At 57.0% G+C, this 16,373-nt stretch overlaps 1 protein-coding gene across 1 annotated transcript in view; it reads left to right on the top strand.

Moving 5' to 3' along the window:
* The window catches only part of MYH7B (myosin heavy chain 7B), a 50,836-nt gene that overhangs the window by 22,840 nt on the left and 11,623 nt on the right, over positions 1-16,373 (top strand). Inside the window, exons 14-28 of the mRNA XM_084645910.1 lie at positions 746-895; positions 1,213-1,383; positions 2,082-2,261; positions 2,359-2,491; positions 3,657-3,733; positions 5,240-5,327; positions 6,084-6,201; positions 6,888-7,011; positions 7,635-7,771; positions 8,860-9,115; positions 9,957-10,199; positions 13,039-13,215; positions 13,454-13,599; positions 14,873-14,963; positions 15,917-16,306. Coding sequence (XP_084502036.1) covers positions 746-895; positions 1,213-1,383; positions 2,082-2,261; positions 2,359-2,491; positions 3,657-3,733; positions 5,240-5,327; positions 6,084-6,201; positions 6,888-7,011; positions 7,635-7,771; positions 8,860-9,115; positions 9,957-10,199; positions 13,039-13,215; positions 13,454-13,599; positions 14,873-14,963; positions 15,917-16,306 — 2,481 coding nt within the window. The remainder of the gene's footprint in view (positions 1-745; positions 896-1,212; positions 1,384-2,081; positions 2,262-2,358; positions 2,492-3,656; positions 3,734-5,239; positions 5,328-6,083; positions 6,202-6,887; positions 7,012-7,634; positions 7,772-8,859; positions 9,116-9,956; positions 10,200-13,038; positions 13,216-13,453; positions 13,600-14,872; positions 14,964-15,916; positions 16,307-16,373) is intronic.

The raw sequence follows: 16,373 nt of genomic DNA, 5'->3' as shown, positions 1-16,373 counted from the left end.
TTCAATTCGAACCCCTTCAATTTGTGGAGGGTTTCAGTTCAAATCCCTGGGCACTGTGGTTTGGCCTGGGTTGGATCCACACACAAGAGGGGCCTAATTTCTGTGGTTCTTGCTTCAACTGCAGCCCCTATCTCATGAGTATGTTGGCTCAAGATGGTGGAAACCTCCCCAGGACAGCAGCTCTTGTGAGATTCCCACTGCCGAGGGCGGGAAGATTGCAAGCACAGCTCATGACGTTTCCGCACCCTCAGCCACACACCCAAAGCTTGGCCTGGATTGCGCACCCACCTTGCACACCAGCCTGGGAGTCACATTTCTGATCATTCCTATCTGAGTCGTGGGCCTAGGTTCCATCTTCAGAAGTGACTTACGCACTAGGGAGCCTGGGGGTCAGAAAGTCCATGGGGGACAGGCTCCTAAGTTACTGGAGTACTTTTGAAAATGTCACCCTAGATCTAATCTGGACCCCAGCACATCCCCAGCACATGGAGCTTCAGGTACACTTAGTCAGGAAAGGAGGGCACAAGATAAATGGTTGCAGGAGCACAAACACACGGACTAATTCAATAGCTGAAAATGCGAACGGCCCTTGGTGGGAGCAGCAATTCCCTTGGCTCTGTCTGGCTATTCCCCTTCCTGCTCTGAGAGTAACAGGTCTCCACCACCTCAGGCTGGGTGTAGACAAAATGAAACTAATAGGGAGCAAGTCCCAATGTAACGAGCCCTTTCTGGTTTGTGTTGACAGGTGGTGTATGCAGTCGGGGCCTTGGCCAAAGCCACCTACGATCGCATGTTCAAGTGGTTGGTGACTCGTATCAACAAAACCCTGGACACCAAGCTGGCCAGGCAGTTCTTCATCGGAGTACTGGACATTGCAGGCTTTGAGATCTTTGAGGTGGGTTGCAGGGGTGGTGTGTACTAAACTGACTCAGTGCCATAGACACACACGCAGCTTTCCCACGGCTTCTGGCAGTTCTGCCATGAAGATATGGGTGTCTATGGAGAATGGAGCTCATGTATCAATTCATTTACCTAGAGTACACCCACCACAGCCCCCTGAGGACCAGAGTGACGATTCAGTCCCAGCTGAGTTCTTTTCCGCCTGCTCTGGAATGGGACCCCAGCTGGGCCTGTCCACACGGGCTGGGTGGAATCACTGGGACCAAAGGACGCTCCCCTTTGCTTACACAGAGGTTTGGTTTGTGTCTGTAGTTTAACAGCTTTGAGCAGCTGTGCATCAACTTCACCAATGAGAAACTGCAACAGTTTTTCAACCACCACATGTTTGTCCTGGAGCAAGAAGAATACAAGAAAGAAGGCATCGAATGGATCTTCATCGACTTTGGCCTGGACCTGCAAGCCTGCATTGACCTGATTGAGAAGGTAAAGCATGAGGCGTGGAGATGGGGGTCAGTGACTCTGCCAGCCCGCTTGGGTGGCTCTGTGAGACAGGAGCGGGCTGTGCATACGGTTTGGCTGCACAGGGCTCTGATAATCTCTGTAACCAAGCAGCCAGCTGAACAATACCATTTGGCAGATCCTTTTATTACAGGGGGAGGATAGTTGGCTGCCGCCAGACTGAGCTGTAGGGCTGAGGGCTCTAACCGTTCTAACCGGCTTGCTGAGCCCTCAGTGAGTTCTGGATTTCACCCTGGCCCTGACTGATCAAGAGGGAAATGAAAAACAGGTCCAGGGGAGCGGGATGGCCTACTGATTAGGGGAACCCCAGAAGGCGGTGGGCTGGAGGAAATGGGAGAGGGGGCTTTCCACAATAGAGTTTATCCTGCCAGTTGGGATGTAGGGAGGGAATGAGGGGAAAATGCCGTCACAAGGTGGTGACAGTTTGTCCCATGGCACATTCTCCCAGCACCTCTCTGCAGAGGCCTGACTCTCCTTCCCTGGCAAGGGCCTCAGCACCTCCCCAGCCAGGAGTGCAGAGCAAGTCTCCCCTGCAATTCAGCTGCTAGGATGGCTGCATTTGTGCCAGGGATTGGTTGGGGGCCGGGATTGGGTGGGGGCCTTTCTTGTCCTTTCCCCGCTGTGCCGAAGTCTGAGCGGCTCATGGGTATCCTTTCCTGCAGCCGCTGGGAATCCTCTCCATCCTGGAGGAGGAGTGCATGTTCCCGAAAGCCTCAGACATGTCCTTCAAGGCCAAGCTGTACGACAACCACATCGGGAAGTCTCCCAACTTCCAGAAGCCACGGCCAGACAAGAAGCGCAAATATGAGGCGCACTTTGAGCTGGTGCACTATGCGGGAGTGGTATGTCCCCCGCCGAGCCCTTCTCTTTCCCAGGCCTCTTGGGCCCTCTGTGCTGGGCTGCTGACCTGACCCGCTTCTCTTTGTCCTGGTGTGACAGGTGCCCTACAACATCATTGGCTGGCTGGATAAGAATAAAGACCCCCTGAATGAGACAGTGGTGGGAGTCTTCCAGAAATCGCAGAACAAGCTCTTGGGCAGCTTATATGAGAATTATGTAAGCTCCTCCTCAGGTGAGCCATGGTCCTGCCCCGCTTCACCCCTCACCCACACCGTGACTTCGCCTGGGAACACCTCACGAGTTGCCCAGAACTGCTCTCTGCTGGCACCAGCAGGCCTGCAGCATGCGGTGACTCTGACAGAAGGCCATCATCAGGGGCGGATTATGGTTTTGTGGGGCCTTGGGCCAGAGCAAGTGGGGATCCCTCCCCACCCCTTCTGCCTGCAGTCCCCCCATGTTCCTGCCAGGGAAATAGGATCGGGGCATGGGGGCACCCATTTGCCTGGGGCCCCCCAATTAGCCAGAGCCCCTGGGCACGGGCCTCATTGGCCCAGTGGCTAATCCACCACTGGCCATCCCCTGCTCACCAAGAGACCTAGGGTGCCACGCTGCACTGATTCCTGGGAGACCTGGATTTGACTCCCATACACAGTCTCTTGCTCCCTGGGCAATGAGGTGCTGCAGCTTAGTCCTGGGGAGCCCAGTGGGGGATGTTGTTGTAGGAGTGAAGGGGAATCCCAACAGGGAAAGCCGGGCAACACCAGAGGGGAGCAGAGGTTTATCCCGGTCTGCAGGTGTGATCCAGGGTACGTGTTGCCATTTCCCCCTTAACAGAGACCTGGCACCCGGTGCTGGCCCGGGGTTGCTAAGATCTGCATGATGGGGAATTCTGCCCAGGCCAGACTCACAAGCCACCTTCCATTCCCCAGTGAGGAGAGAGACAGGGGGACTCACAAACAGCTCTGCCCCTTAGTTAACGTGCTCACCAATCCAACACACACTTCCATTCTCCCTCCAACGTCCCTGCCCACACGCTCATGGGACTTCTGCCACCGCGTCTGGGCCCAACACAGACCACCTCCTGCCTCCCACACCCCTGCCTCCCGCGTCACACACCCCTGCCTCCCTCCTCACAGACCAAGTCCTTCCTCCTTGTACACCTTTCTCCCACCTCACACACCCATGTCCCGCCTCACGCACCCATTCTGCCCTCTTCACACACCCATTCTTCCCTCCTTGCACACCCCCTCCTCCCGCCTCACACACTCCCAAGAGCAGGCCCATGGCTCATCTAGGTGCACTAACATGGGACCCAGAGTCTTCCAAATGCAGCAGACACAACAGACCACAGAGCAATACTTCACCGGCATCATGAATTTACCGTTTCCCTCCAACAGATGAGCCACCAAAGACAGGGGTCAAGGAGAAGCGTAAGAAGGCGGCTTCCTTCCAAACGGTGTCACAGTTACATAAGGTAAGAGCGAGACCCACACTCAGGGCAGGAGGGTGAAGACTCCCCTCCGAGAATCCATCCCAGCCCCTCACACAGCCCGGGGGCATCTCCCTCACAAGCCCCTGACGCTGTAAGAGACACAAAGACCCTACAGGGTTGGTGTTTCTTGCTGCGTGGGCGCGACAGGTCCTCAGCCTTAGAGCAGGTGCCAGCTCTGTGCCGGGTCGGGAAGAGTCTCAGCCCCCTGCTGCTAGCTCCTCTCCACGCTGCACTCGCTCAGCTAAGGACCCGTGGTCCCAGACGGAGAGAAAATGTCCCCCTTTGAGGTGGGGCTTGTGCCGCTGCTGAGCCCGCGATGGCGCATCTCCGCCTTTGGGAGAGCGGCAGTTAAGACTTGCAGTGATGTTTAGATAATGTATTACATGAACATCACTTTAAGTCTGTGCTACCTCTCTCCTCACTCTGAACTGCGGGAAGGACAGCCCTTGGCAGAAGACAATGAAGGTGGATCTTACGGGGCTCTGAACAGGGGAGGATTATGGAGCCGCCCTGCAGCTCTCCTGCCTTGGGAGATGGCTAGGGCAGATTGCTAGCTCAGTGCAGCACAGGGCCCTGAACCCCGTTCACAGCACTCACTCCGGGGGTGTCTCTGTCTCTGAGGCAGCCAGGGGGACAGCTGAGAACCAGACCAGACTGGGGTTCATAAGCCTAAAGCTAGATCCTGCTGGAAGAGTCTTGTTCTGCAATGACAGGGGAGCAGCAGCTGTGCCAGTCTTCATTGGCTCCAGCGTCAGATGGGGGGGCTTTCAGAGCTGAGGGTTCTGGGTTCAACCCACTGCGGGGACACTTTACTGGCCTCCTTCCTTGTGCATTGGGAAGGCCTATCTGCTGTAGAGACATGCTGCTGTGAGTGGGTCAATCTAGCTGCTGCAGGGTGTCTGCTACCGAGAGCAGGGGGCTGCCTGGCCTAGGAGAGGAGGCAGCTTGGCATGGCACAAGGAAGGGCAGGGCTTCTGGGTGGCTTGGGCCATTGCTCAAAGGGAAAGGAAGTCCCAGAAACAAACATCATGCATCACTCATGCTCTGAGTGAGACGGGGGGACGCCTACCCCCCAGGTTGTGCCCTGTCCTTGCACTTTTCACAAGGAGCGTGGCTGGTGCGGGGGATGCCGGCATGGCTGGCTCTCGTCTCCAGACTCCTGGGATCAAATCCTTCCCCAAGCTGCAAGTGAAAATGCACTTGGTAGCCCCTACCATGCATGGCAAACCCCCGTGGAGAATGGCACCATCCAGAGGCTGCTCAGGAGAGCCTCAAAGGAGTGCTGTGCCGAGCCCTCCCCCGCAGGCTGAAGGCCTCCAGGGCCCAGAGACCTTTCTATGGAAGCCGGGCTTAGGGTGTTGTTCCCACAGCCTTGGGAAGGTACAAAGACCCCTGAGGAGACATGGGGCAGGGGGATGCGAGGTGAGTGGTGACACCCGGCAGGGCAGAGGCAGCGTGTCCCGCCTCACCCTTGTATCTGCCCTACAGGAGAACCTCAACAAGCTGATGACCAACCTGCGGGCCACCCAGCCTCACTTCGTCCGCTGCATCATCCCCAACGAGACCAAGACCCCAGGTATGCGGCTGCAGGACTGGCCTGGCCCAGGAACGGGGCTGGTAGGACAGCACTCAGATTAATGGCAGCCCATCATTATCTCCTCTGGGCTGCGTGTGCCACCTGTTCCCGCCAGAGCTCTGAGGATCCCATCCCCCACCTCTAGTCACGGCTTCCCAGCTAAGGAGGCCTGACAGGTGTCTCTCCTGGGCCCATGATTTCCAGCTCCTGTCAGGAGGGGTCAGGGGAAGCACTCCCCTCCAGATGCACCATGTGCCCTAGGGCTGCCCAGAGGGGCCACAGGAGAGCTCCCTGTCTCCATGAGCCCCTTGGATGCAAAGGTGAAAAGGACCTTTACAGGGGGTCTAAACCCAGAAGCAAATGGGTCGCTCCTCAGGAGCTGTGGGTAAAACACCTGCGCTTTGTGGATGCTGCTCCGACCCCTCCTAGAGTCTCCTGGCAGGAGCAGCAGAGATGGAAGGCAAATCCTTCCCTAGCTATGCTGCGAGCCTGTGTTCTGCCATCACACAGGAGACACACATAGCACTGGCCACCCTCCAGAGAGCAGAGGGGGCCCAGGCCACAGCACTGGGTTTCGGTCCAGGCCAGCAAGTGGGGTAAACCTGTTATTAAAACAGGGGCCACGTGCAAAATCCAGGTCCAGCTGGAGGCTCAGCTTTCAGTTCCCCAGTCCTGCTGGCCATGGGGTTTGGTTCAGGCCATAGCCTGGTCGACGTGGGCCCTGTTGACACAACCCCTGCCTTCTCTCCTCTGCAGGAGCCATGGACGCCTTCCTGGTGCTGCACCAGCTGCGTTGCAATGGTGTGCTGGAGGGCATTCGCATCTGCCGCAAAGGTTTCCCCAACAGGATCCTCTACGCTGATTTCAAGCAGCGGTAACGCCTCCCCTCTCTCTCCCCTGGCTGCTGGGGATTAGCTCAGGCAGGCAGCAGATCGCCCCAGGCTCCGCTTTGCTCCCCAGCGCGTGGGGGTTCATCTGAATCCAGCATGTGCATTGCTCACCCTCTGCCACTGGCCCTGCTGTGCATGGTGCCTTCATCCTGCTTCCCAGCGCAAAGCCGTCCGAGATTCCTGGATACACCTGGGCTAACGTGGATACATCAGGGTGTCGTGCTGCCCTCCCCCAAATGATGGTGTTCGGCGTGAGAGGCCGGAGCCCAAGGCAGAGGCTGAATGTCAGTCAGGGGCTAATGAGGCTCCCCGCATCAGATGCACAGAGCCCAGCTCAATTCCCTCCCTGCCTCTGTGAGCTGAGCTCGGAGCTGGGTGGAAGTGTAGGCCCAGGCACAATTGGCAGCCTGCTGGCCTGGCTCTGATCCTGGCAGTTCAGCCCCATGGTGCTTGTATCATGCAGATCCCAGCACAGAGGAGGCAGCTCTGAGCTGGCCAGGCATGCTACGTACCGGTGCACAAGCCAGCACGCGACCTGTGCCATGGTGCTGCCGGTGTCTAGCGTGGCCACAGCACGTGTCGCACAGACATGTTCCTGGCTGGGTCCCTCTTTGCGTGGGGTTAGGGGGAGCTAACTCGGTGCTATGGCCCCTCTGCTGTGTCTCTGCAGCTATCGGATCCTGAATCCTGCTGCCATTCCTGATGACAAGTTTGTGGACAGTAGAAAGGCCACGGAGAAGCTGCTGACTTCCCTGGAGCTGGACCACTCCCAGTACAAGTTTGGTCACACCAAGGTGAGAGGGGAGGGCAGCTGGGCTCCCGCAGGCAGGGAGGGAGCTGGACCTGGGTGGTCTGCCCTGAGGATGGGACTCCTCCTTGGAGAGCTGCAGGGAGGGGAAGGGTGAGAGTTCCCAGTGCTCTTCTCCGGCTCCAGCTCACTCTGCTCTCCCCAGGGCTCATCGCCTCCAGAGGTCTTGCTCCAAACCCCACCACCCCAGCGCTGTCTGGACTAGGCCCTCCCGCTGCAGGTCCCTGCCCTGCCTGCTCTTCCACCCGTGGGAGGAGGCAGGGTGGGGGTGGCTCAGTGCAGCAGTTGGAGATGGGTAGCTAGGGAAGGGCAGAGACACAGGCTGGGAGGAGGTCCAGCAAGGACCCCCTTTCCCCAGGGTCCCATCATCCCAGATCATGTTGTGGTATTTGAGTCGCTGGCTCAGAGCTCCCATAGGCCCTGCCCTAGCAATCGGGGCACACGTCACCGAGCGGGCTGTGGAGCACTGGCGATGTGAGTCCACACCAGGCAGCGCTAATGACACATACTCAGGCGCTGAAGAAATGGTGTCTAGGGGTCTGATGGCTGCTCAGAGAGGTTCGGGTGCCCATTGGTCCCATAAGCTCGCTCTTATTCCCCTCCTTGCAGGTGTTTTTCAAAGCTGGTTTGCTGGGCCATTTGGAGGAGATGCGAGACGAGCGCCTGGCCAAGATCCTGACGATGCTGCAGGCCAGAATCCGTGGGCGGCTGATGCGCATTGAGTATCAGAAGATGATCAACCGGAGGTAGAGCAGCTAGAGGGGCGGCCTGCCCTGCCAGCACCGCTCACCCTTTGCTGTCCAATCAAAGCAGGCAGGGATGAACCACCCATCACGCCCGGTTGGTCAGACAAGTCCAGGGGCGGAGCTGGATGGAATTCCAATGAAACCTTTGCCAATCCATCAAAATGGAACCATTTTGTGGAGATGGTTTGATGCTGCCGAAGTTCCAGCAGAGCCCTGCCTGGTTTCGGTGCAGCTCGCCTGCCCAGCTCCTGGGCAGCCTGCCTGGAGGGCTGATGGGGAGCCAAGAGCCTAGAAGTCCCAGCTCCCAAACTCATGGCTCTGCGGCAGCTCCGCCTGGCAGCCTGCCTGCAGCTCTGTTCCCTTTTAAGGAGAATTTCATTCCAAATCAGAATGAAACCAAATTTTGAAATACAACGTTCTTCCATGGGACAGAATGCCCTTTCCCCTGCCCTGCTCCACTCAGGGGGGTCACTTCTCCCATTGCTGTACAGGCAGCAGTGCAATCCATGGGCTTTATTACTTCTGGTGAGGGAATGGAGACTGTATAAGGCAGATCAGTTTCCTCTCTGGGCTGCTCACGCTGAGTGGTGGTGGATTTTCCAGGCGGCAGGCAAGGAAAGCATCCCAGCATGCATGTCAGCTGTATTGCCCAGGGAGTGTTTTTCCATGGCTTGCATGACCTGCAAAGGGGGACTGGGAGGGGCCTGGCAGCAGGAGACAAAAAGCCATGTCCCCATATTTGGGAAGTCTCTTACAGTCAGTGTGGAGGGCTCGCTAGGGATACACTGGGATAGAAACCCCTGGGAGGGTCAATGCATTCCAGGCCATGGACCAGACCTGAGGCCATTGTTGACCCTTCTGTTGCTGTACATAAGCACCATGCAATGGTTGGGCAGTCCCGGGAATTGCTGCCGCAAGGGCCAGATACCCCAAAGAGCTCAACCCCTGACATGCACCTGACATACTGAGCTGTTGTGAAAACCTATCTCCGCACCTGCCAGCCAAGAAGGTGGTGTTTGTGGGGTGGGAGCAAGCAGGGAGTCCTTGAGCATCACAGTTTGACTGAGCCTGCCCTTCTCGTGCCTCAGGGAAGCGCTCTACACCATCCAGTGGAACATCCGCGCTTTCAATGCTGTCAAGAACTGGTCCTGGATGAAGCTTTTCTTCAAGATCAAGCCTCTGCTCCGGTCGGCGCAGAATGAGAAGGAGATGGCCACCTTGAAGGAGGAGTTCCAGAAGCTGAAGGAAGCTCTGGAGAAGTCAGAGGCTAAAAGGAAGGAGCTCGAAGAGAAACAAATTACCATGATCCAGGAGAAGAATGACTTGTCTCTCCACCTTCAAGCTGTAAGCCCCATGTACAGCTCCTTGGCAGGGGAGATGTGGGTGTGGGTGGTGAGAGTGCGGGTAGGCATGGATATACCCCACCAGACAGGTCAAATGTAATACCACAAGCGAGAATGGTCCCTTAGATGGGAACCACTAGCCTTCTGGCCCCTTGCACCCGAGAGGGCTCAGAGAAGGACCTGACACTGTGGACAGGATTGTTCAAAGGAGCGAGGCTTGGGAATGGAGAATTTCTAGGTCACTGCTCAGTCTGGTCTAGGGCACCATGGTTCAGTGTCATCTGCTGGCCATTCAGAGGCCGGCATGAAATGAGATGGAAGGCCTTAGTCCAGTGCTGAGCAAATGCCCGTCTCACAAAAAGTCCCATCATAAGGGGAACCCTTGTGTCAGGGCAGAGACTGAGGAATGAATGGGCTGCTCTGCAAAGGTGACCCCACCAGAACAGGCTGCAGCACATGGGTGGGACGTGTGAGTGTCTGCTGGCCAAGCTGTGCCTGCTCCCTGGAGCGCAGTCTCCAGGCACCGTCAGTCCAGCACCTCCCATCACCCGATACACCTGAAGCAGAAGGACCAGCATCAGCTTCGGCAGCTCTCCTGTTCCTCTTTGGCCCTAAGGGATGGGAAGAGAAAGGATGGGAACATGCCAGAAAGAAACAAAAGCTTCCTTCCATCTGCCTGAATGGCTTGTGCTTGCTCTCTACATTAAGTGAAGAGCATCAGCAGCTAGTGTCCAGGAGAATGAGGGTGTAGTGATCTCTGCCAGGGGCTAGGACCCCTGACTGGATGGTAATATTTCCTGGGGGAAATGGATGAGCATGTGTTTCCTTATGCACTCTCCCAGGAACAAGACAACCTAGCTGATGCAGAAGAGCGCTGTGACCTGCTGATCAAAGCCAAGATCCAGCTGGAGGCCAAGGTGAAAGAGCTGACGGATCGTCTGGAGGACGAGGAGGAGATGAATGCGGATCTGACCTCCAAGAAACGCAAGCTGGAGGACGAATGTGCTGAGCTGAAGAAGGACATTGATGACTTAGAGATCACGCTGGCCAAGGTGGAGAAGGAGAAGCATGCCACAGAGAACAAGGTAACAGGCACCGCATGTGAGAGGGGTCACTGTGCAACTGCTGCAGCCAGTTACCGCGGGCTCCACAGAGCTCTGTGGCTACACTCCTGATGGCTTCCCTGAGTGTTGTGACTGCTGTAGGAGCCCAGGGACCTGCTCAGGGAGAAGAGGCTGCTGTTAGGGTGTGAGAGGAAGGGCTCAGTCTCTGGCAGGGCTGGCCAAAATGCAGCGAGGCTCTGTAGAAGGTAGTGTCTGAAAGAGCAAAAACCTCCCTGGCCCCAGAGCATTGCACAGTCTGTGCAGCAATAAGTGAAGCCGGGGGTAATGCCATGACTTTCCACCTGCAAAACATGCCTTCAGTTTTGCCTGGTGTAGCTGGTGAAAGCGTTGGAATAAGAAGCAAGCCCATGACAGACCTGCAAGAGCAATGGGGCTACAGGCAGTAATGGTGACAGTGACGGTGAGGATGCTTGACGGTGATGGAGGTGATGAAGGCGGTGGTGGGGATGGTGGGGATGGCAGTGGGTGTGATGGTGGTGGAGATGGTCGTGGTGCCTAGGGCAGCCCTCGCTGGAAATGCCAAGGTCAGGACAGGCTGCAAAAGGGAGAGCAGATACTACCAAAGACTGGTGGGTAACACTGAAGTACATTCATCAGTCACAGACTGTGCTTCTGATTCCCCACACTGGTTATCAAGAAGATTAAAAAAGAGAAATCACACAGCCCCCTTTATTGCATTCCAGTTCGCTGGCTCCCAATCGGCACCTAGGTTTTTTTTTATTTAAAAACTGCTCACTATACAAAATGTTCTTCTGAACCCTAAAGGGCCAGCCACATTGCCAGGTCAATATTAGTTTGGCTCTTACCCAAAATACCATGTTGCCAGCCAATCCTTTAGTGTCTAAAACTAAGAGTTTGTTACAGGGGTGGGCAAACTTTTTGGCCTGAGGGCCACATTGGGGTTGTGAAACAGTATGGAGGACCAGGTAGGGAAGGCTGTACCTCCCCAAATAGCCTGGCCCCTGGCCCCCTATCTGCCCCCTCCCAGACTGGCCCCCTCAGAACCTGCGACCCATCCAACAGCCCCCTCTCGGGTCCCCCCACCCCTAACCACCCCCCAGGACACCACCCCCTATCCAACCCCCCCTTATCCCTGTCCCCAGACTGCTGCGCCCCCTATCCACAACCCCACTCCCTTACAGGCCCCCCAGGACTCCCACCCCTATCCAACCCCCACTGTTCCCCGTCCCCTGACCACCCCCTCTCCCCCAGAACCTCTGCCCCATCCAACTGCCCCTTGCTCCCTGACTGCCCCCGTGGGACCCCCAGCCCCTTATTGAAACCCCCCGCTCCCTAGCCCCTTACCATGCCGCTCAGAGCGGCAGGAGCTCGCAGCTGCATGGCCCGGCTGGAGCCAGCCACGGCGTGCAGAGTGCTGGCGGTGCGGCGCGCTGAGCCTGTGTAGGAGGGGGGGGACAGCAGGGGAGGGGCCGGGGGCTAGCCTCCATGGCCGGGAGCTCAAGGGCCGGGCAGGATGGTTCTGCGGGCTGGATACGGCCCATGGGCTGTAGTTTGCCCACCTCTAGTTTATTACAAGGAAAAAAGAAAGAACAAGAAGAGAGTTGTTAAATGGTAAAGCAGTCAGATACATACAGAGACTTCAGAGACCATATATCAGGTTCTTAGCAGTATGGGTGAGTTTGCTGGCTTGAAAGTCCCTCTGGAACACAGCCACAGCTTGGATAGGTCATTCAGTCCTTTGTTCAGAGCTTCGTTTGTAGGAAAGGTACTCCAGTGGGAAGCAGGCCTGAAGACAAAATGGAGATGAAGCAGTTGTCTTTTATATTCTTTTGCCATGAAGCTTGTGCTGTGAAGCTTGTGTTTGGGACACAGAAAATATAAGCCTCATGGCAAAAGAAGGGGATGGAAAAAGCCTTAGAGTTCTTTGTCCATAGGCATGCCCCTACATTGCTTCCTGACTCATCAGGTGTATTCCCTGGCTTTTTCAATTGGTTCATTGTACAGGTGATGTCCCTTGATGGGCCATCAAGCTGGTTTAGTGCTGATGCCAATCTGTCTGGGGGTGTCACCCAGAAACACAGCACAAGATTGGAAATAGAGATATACCCTACATATCTATAACTCACGATACGAAGGTGATACAAACATATAAACAAGATTATCATATCTGGCAAATTATAACATTTTTGTAGATACTTTACACGGCATATCTAGCATGATTCATTGCAGTTTTAAAATATTGGTATCCATAGTATCATTAAGTGTCTCCCACATTCCATACAGCATCGCACATGGTGGTGATGGTTAGGAATGTGGTGGTGATGATGGTGAGGAAGGCGGTGATGAGGGTGGTGGTGAGGGCAGTGATGGTGATGGTGAGGAAGGTGGTGGTGGGGATGGTGAAGATGGCAGCGATGGTGATGGTGGTGGAGATGAAGGCAGTGGTGGGGATGGTGAGGATGGTGGTGATGAGGGCAGTGGTGGAGGTGATGGTGAGGAAGGTAGTGGTGAGGATGGCAGTGATGGTGATGGTGAGGAAGGTGGTGGTGGGGATGGTGGTGATGAGGGCAGTCGTGGAGGTGATGGTGAGGAAGGTAGTGGTGAGGATGGCAGTGATGGTGATGGAGATGAAGATGGTGGTGGGGATGGTGAGGAAGGCGGTGGGGGGGAGGGTGGTGATGAGGGCAGTGATGGTGATGGTGGTGGAGATGAAGGCAGTGGTGGTGATGGTGGTGAGGAAGGCAGTGGTGGTGATGTGGTATTCTAGAGTTTAGCTCTCATCTGCCCCCAACCCCTGTCTCCTGAGGAGTTAAGCTCTCTTTTTCCTCTGCCGGCCTAGGTTAAAAACCTGATTGAAGAAATGGCGGCTCTGGACGAGATCATCGCCAAGCTGACCAAAGAGAAGAAGGCGCTGCAGGAGGCGCATCAGCAGGCCCTAGATGACCTGCAGGCTGAAGAGGACAAAGTCAACACGCTGACGAAGGCCAAAGTCAAACTGGAACAGCAAGTGGATGATGTGAGTAAAACATGAATGCAAAGACCAGTGACAGCAATCCCGTTGTATGGATGAGCCATGTGCCCCCAGTGCAACCGCCCCGGTACAGAGGAGATGTGTTAGATGCCATGCTAGGTTTCTGCCAGCAATGGAGAAGGGACCTCTCATCAGAGGCAGGAGGATGTGGAGGAGCAGGAGATGTCAGGGGCACTGGAGGGAGTATTTCCCTTCCGAATTTACATGTCTTCCTTCTCTCCAGCTGGAAAGTTCCCTGGAGCAGGAGAAGAAGATCCGAATGGACCTGGAGCGAGCGAAGCGCAAGCTGGAAGGGGATCTGAAGCTGACGCAGGAGTCTGTGATGGATCTGGAGAACGACAAGCAGCAACTGGAGGAGAAACTCAAAAAGTGAGTGCCAGCAACGCCTGGGGAAATACCCCGCAGCCAACCCCAGCAGGCGCTGCTCCTGCCACCTGCTTCCTCCTGCACTGAGCACGCCCACAGGTGCAGGGGGCTGGCGTTCTCACTTCTTGGAGCTGTTTCCAGACTGGAAAATGCTGTTATCCTTTGTAGCATCTAGCGTCCCCAGCCATGCTCAGAACCCACTGCGTTGGGCACTCCCAGACATCCAGGGAGAGAGGGTCTAACCAGCCCAGCGCAGGAGGGGTTCTCGTCCCCATGTTGCTGCGGGGCCTGAGGCTCATAGGATGCAGTGACTTACCCAGAGGAGCCTGTGACAGAGGCAGGAACAGAGAACTCTACCCACCCGATCGAACTGCCTCCCAGCGCCCCAGGCTTTAGGGAGCCCAGAAAAGCACTCAAAGCTTCAAGAGAGGCTACTATGCAGAGCTGTCACCTGCAGCCCGCAGGGGCTGCAAATGTAATCAGCAAGTCAGCAGGGTTGATATCAGCTGCCACATCCCAATTCATGGATGGGCTGTGCCCCCCCGGGGAACCGCCCCTGTGCAGGATTGGGTTGTGTCCCCCCAGGGGAACCGCCCCGCTGCAGGGATGGGCTGTGTTCCCCCAGGAACTGCCCCTGTGCGGCGATGGGCTATGCCCCCCAAGGGGAACCGCCCCTATGCAGGATTGGGTTGTGTCCCCCCGGGAACCGCCCCGATGCAGGGATGGGCTGTGCCACCCCGGGGGAACCGCCCCGATGCAGGATTGGGTTGTGTCCTCCCAGGAACTGCCCCGATGCAGGGATGGGCTGTGCCACCCCAGGAGAACCGCCCCGATGCAGGGATGGGCTGTGCCACCCCAGGGGAACCGCCCCGATGCAGGATTGGGTTGTGTGCCCCATGGGGAACCGCCCCGATGCAGGGATGGGCTGTGCCACCCCGGGGGAACTGCCCCGATGCAGGGATGGGCTGTGCCACCCCGGGGGAACCGCCCCGATGCAGGATTGGGTTGTGTGCCCCATGGGGAACCGCCCCAATGCAGGGATGGGCTGTGTGCCCCCAGGGGAACCTGATGTAGAGGGGCTGTCTTAGGTGCTCTGCTACAGTTCTCCGAACAGTCTAGGTTGCAAGTACAGGTTCATTCATCCTTTGGTACAGGACAAAGTACAAGTCACTAGTTTGCAGGGAAGTCTCCTACACTGGCCCCTGGGGGACAGGCTAGGAGGGGCCTGGCAGCTGTTCTCTGCCTAACCACAGGCCTCTGTCCTGGTTCTGTGCAGGAAAGAGTTTGAGACAAACCAGCTGAATTCAAGGATTGAAGATGAGCAAGTGCTTGGGGCCCAGCTGCAGAAGAAGATCAAAGAGCTGCAGGTAAAGGAATGTTGTACAGACCACACAGGCCTGGCGTTCCACAGCGAACCGCCAGGGGGCTGAGTAGGAGAGTGCCCCAGGGCTGACAGAGAAGCTTGTCCCTGAGCGGGCAGAGCACTGCCCGCCTCCCTGGGCCTGCTGCCACCTCTGGGGAGCTATGCGGAGAGGGCTCTGCTTTCCACCATCCCTTCCGGCTGGGCCGGCCAAGCTAGTGTGTCTCCCTCTCCCCTCTCTCCAGCCCTGGGGCCTTGATCCCAGTTCAGCTGGGCACCTTTCAGATCTAATGGAGCCAGCTGGCTTCCCCAGAAGCCCAGCAGCTCCATACGTGCCCACCCTGTGGGGGGGCTTGTTACCCCGGACATGAGAGGGGTGTTCTTGTTAGCAGCACTCTGAGCACGGACCTCACGGAGCCCAGCAGGGATGCCTGGGGAAAGCCAAGCCAGCGCAGTGGGGCTGGTGCGCTCCGGACCAATCCCAGGCACGATCTGTAGGGGAGGCAGGTTAAATGGGGTCGGGTTTGGGGTTTTTTAATTAAAAACTCAAAGACAAGCTCCTGGCATTTCAGCCGGGAGGGAGCTAGCTCTTTGCCCACACACCAGAACCTCAAATCCAACCCCCCAAACCCTGATGTCACAGTTTGTGAGAGGGGCCCAAAGGGCCACACCAGAACCCCAGGGCCAGATCGCCCTAGCTGTGGGGGTGGGGCTGGGCTTGGAATCCTGATTCACAGCTGGACCCAGATTGGGTGGCTCAGGCCCAGCTCTCCAAAGGTTTTAGGGGTGATTGTGTTAGCAGAATCAGTGTTGGGACTGCGGCTAGCTCAGCCCGGGAGCCTGGGGCGCAGGCTGCCTGTCCCAGTGGGGTGGCTTGGTGCTGCAGTGAGGCTCTCCCTCCAGCTGGCACGGCGAGGACGCCTGGCCCCATAGCGCCTGCCCTGCTTTGCCCCCCGCCAGGCCCGCATTGAGGAGCTGGAGGAGGAGCTGGAGGCAGAGCGGGCAGCGAGGGCCAAGGTGGAGAAGCAGCGCGCGGAAGTGGCGCGGGAGCTGGAGGAGCTGAGCGAGCGGCTGGAGGAGGCGGGCGGCGTGACGGCTGTCCAGCTGGAGATGAACAAGAAGCGGGAGGCAGAGTTCCTGAAGCTGCGCAGGGATCTGGAGGAGGCGACGCTGCAGCATGAGTCGACGGCGGCAGCCCTGCGCAAGAAGCACGCCGACACCGTGGCCGAGCTGGGCGAGCAGATCGACAACCTGCAGAGGGTCAAGCAGAAGCTGGAGAAGGAGAAGAGCGAGATGAAGATGGAGGTGGACGACCTGTCGTCTAACATTGAGTATCTCACCAAGAACAAGGTGAGGGACTGGGAAGCTGTGAGCAGGGCTGCCCCCCGCTGGGTGGAACCAGACCTGCTTGGGCATG

Source organism: Lepidochelys olivacea (assembly GCF_965140295.1).
Source record: "Lepidochelys olivacea isolate rLepOli2 genome assembly, chromosome: 13".
Taxonomy (NCBI): Eukaryota; Metazoa; Chordata; order Testudines; family Cheloniidae; genus Lepidochelys; species Lepidochelys olivacea.
The sequence above is the reverse complement of the archived record's forward strand: the minus strand, read 5'-3'. Positions and strand labels throughout refer to the sequence as shown.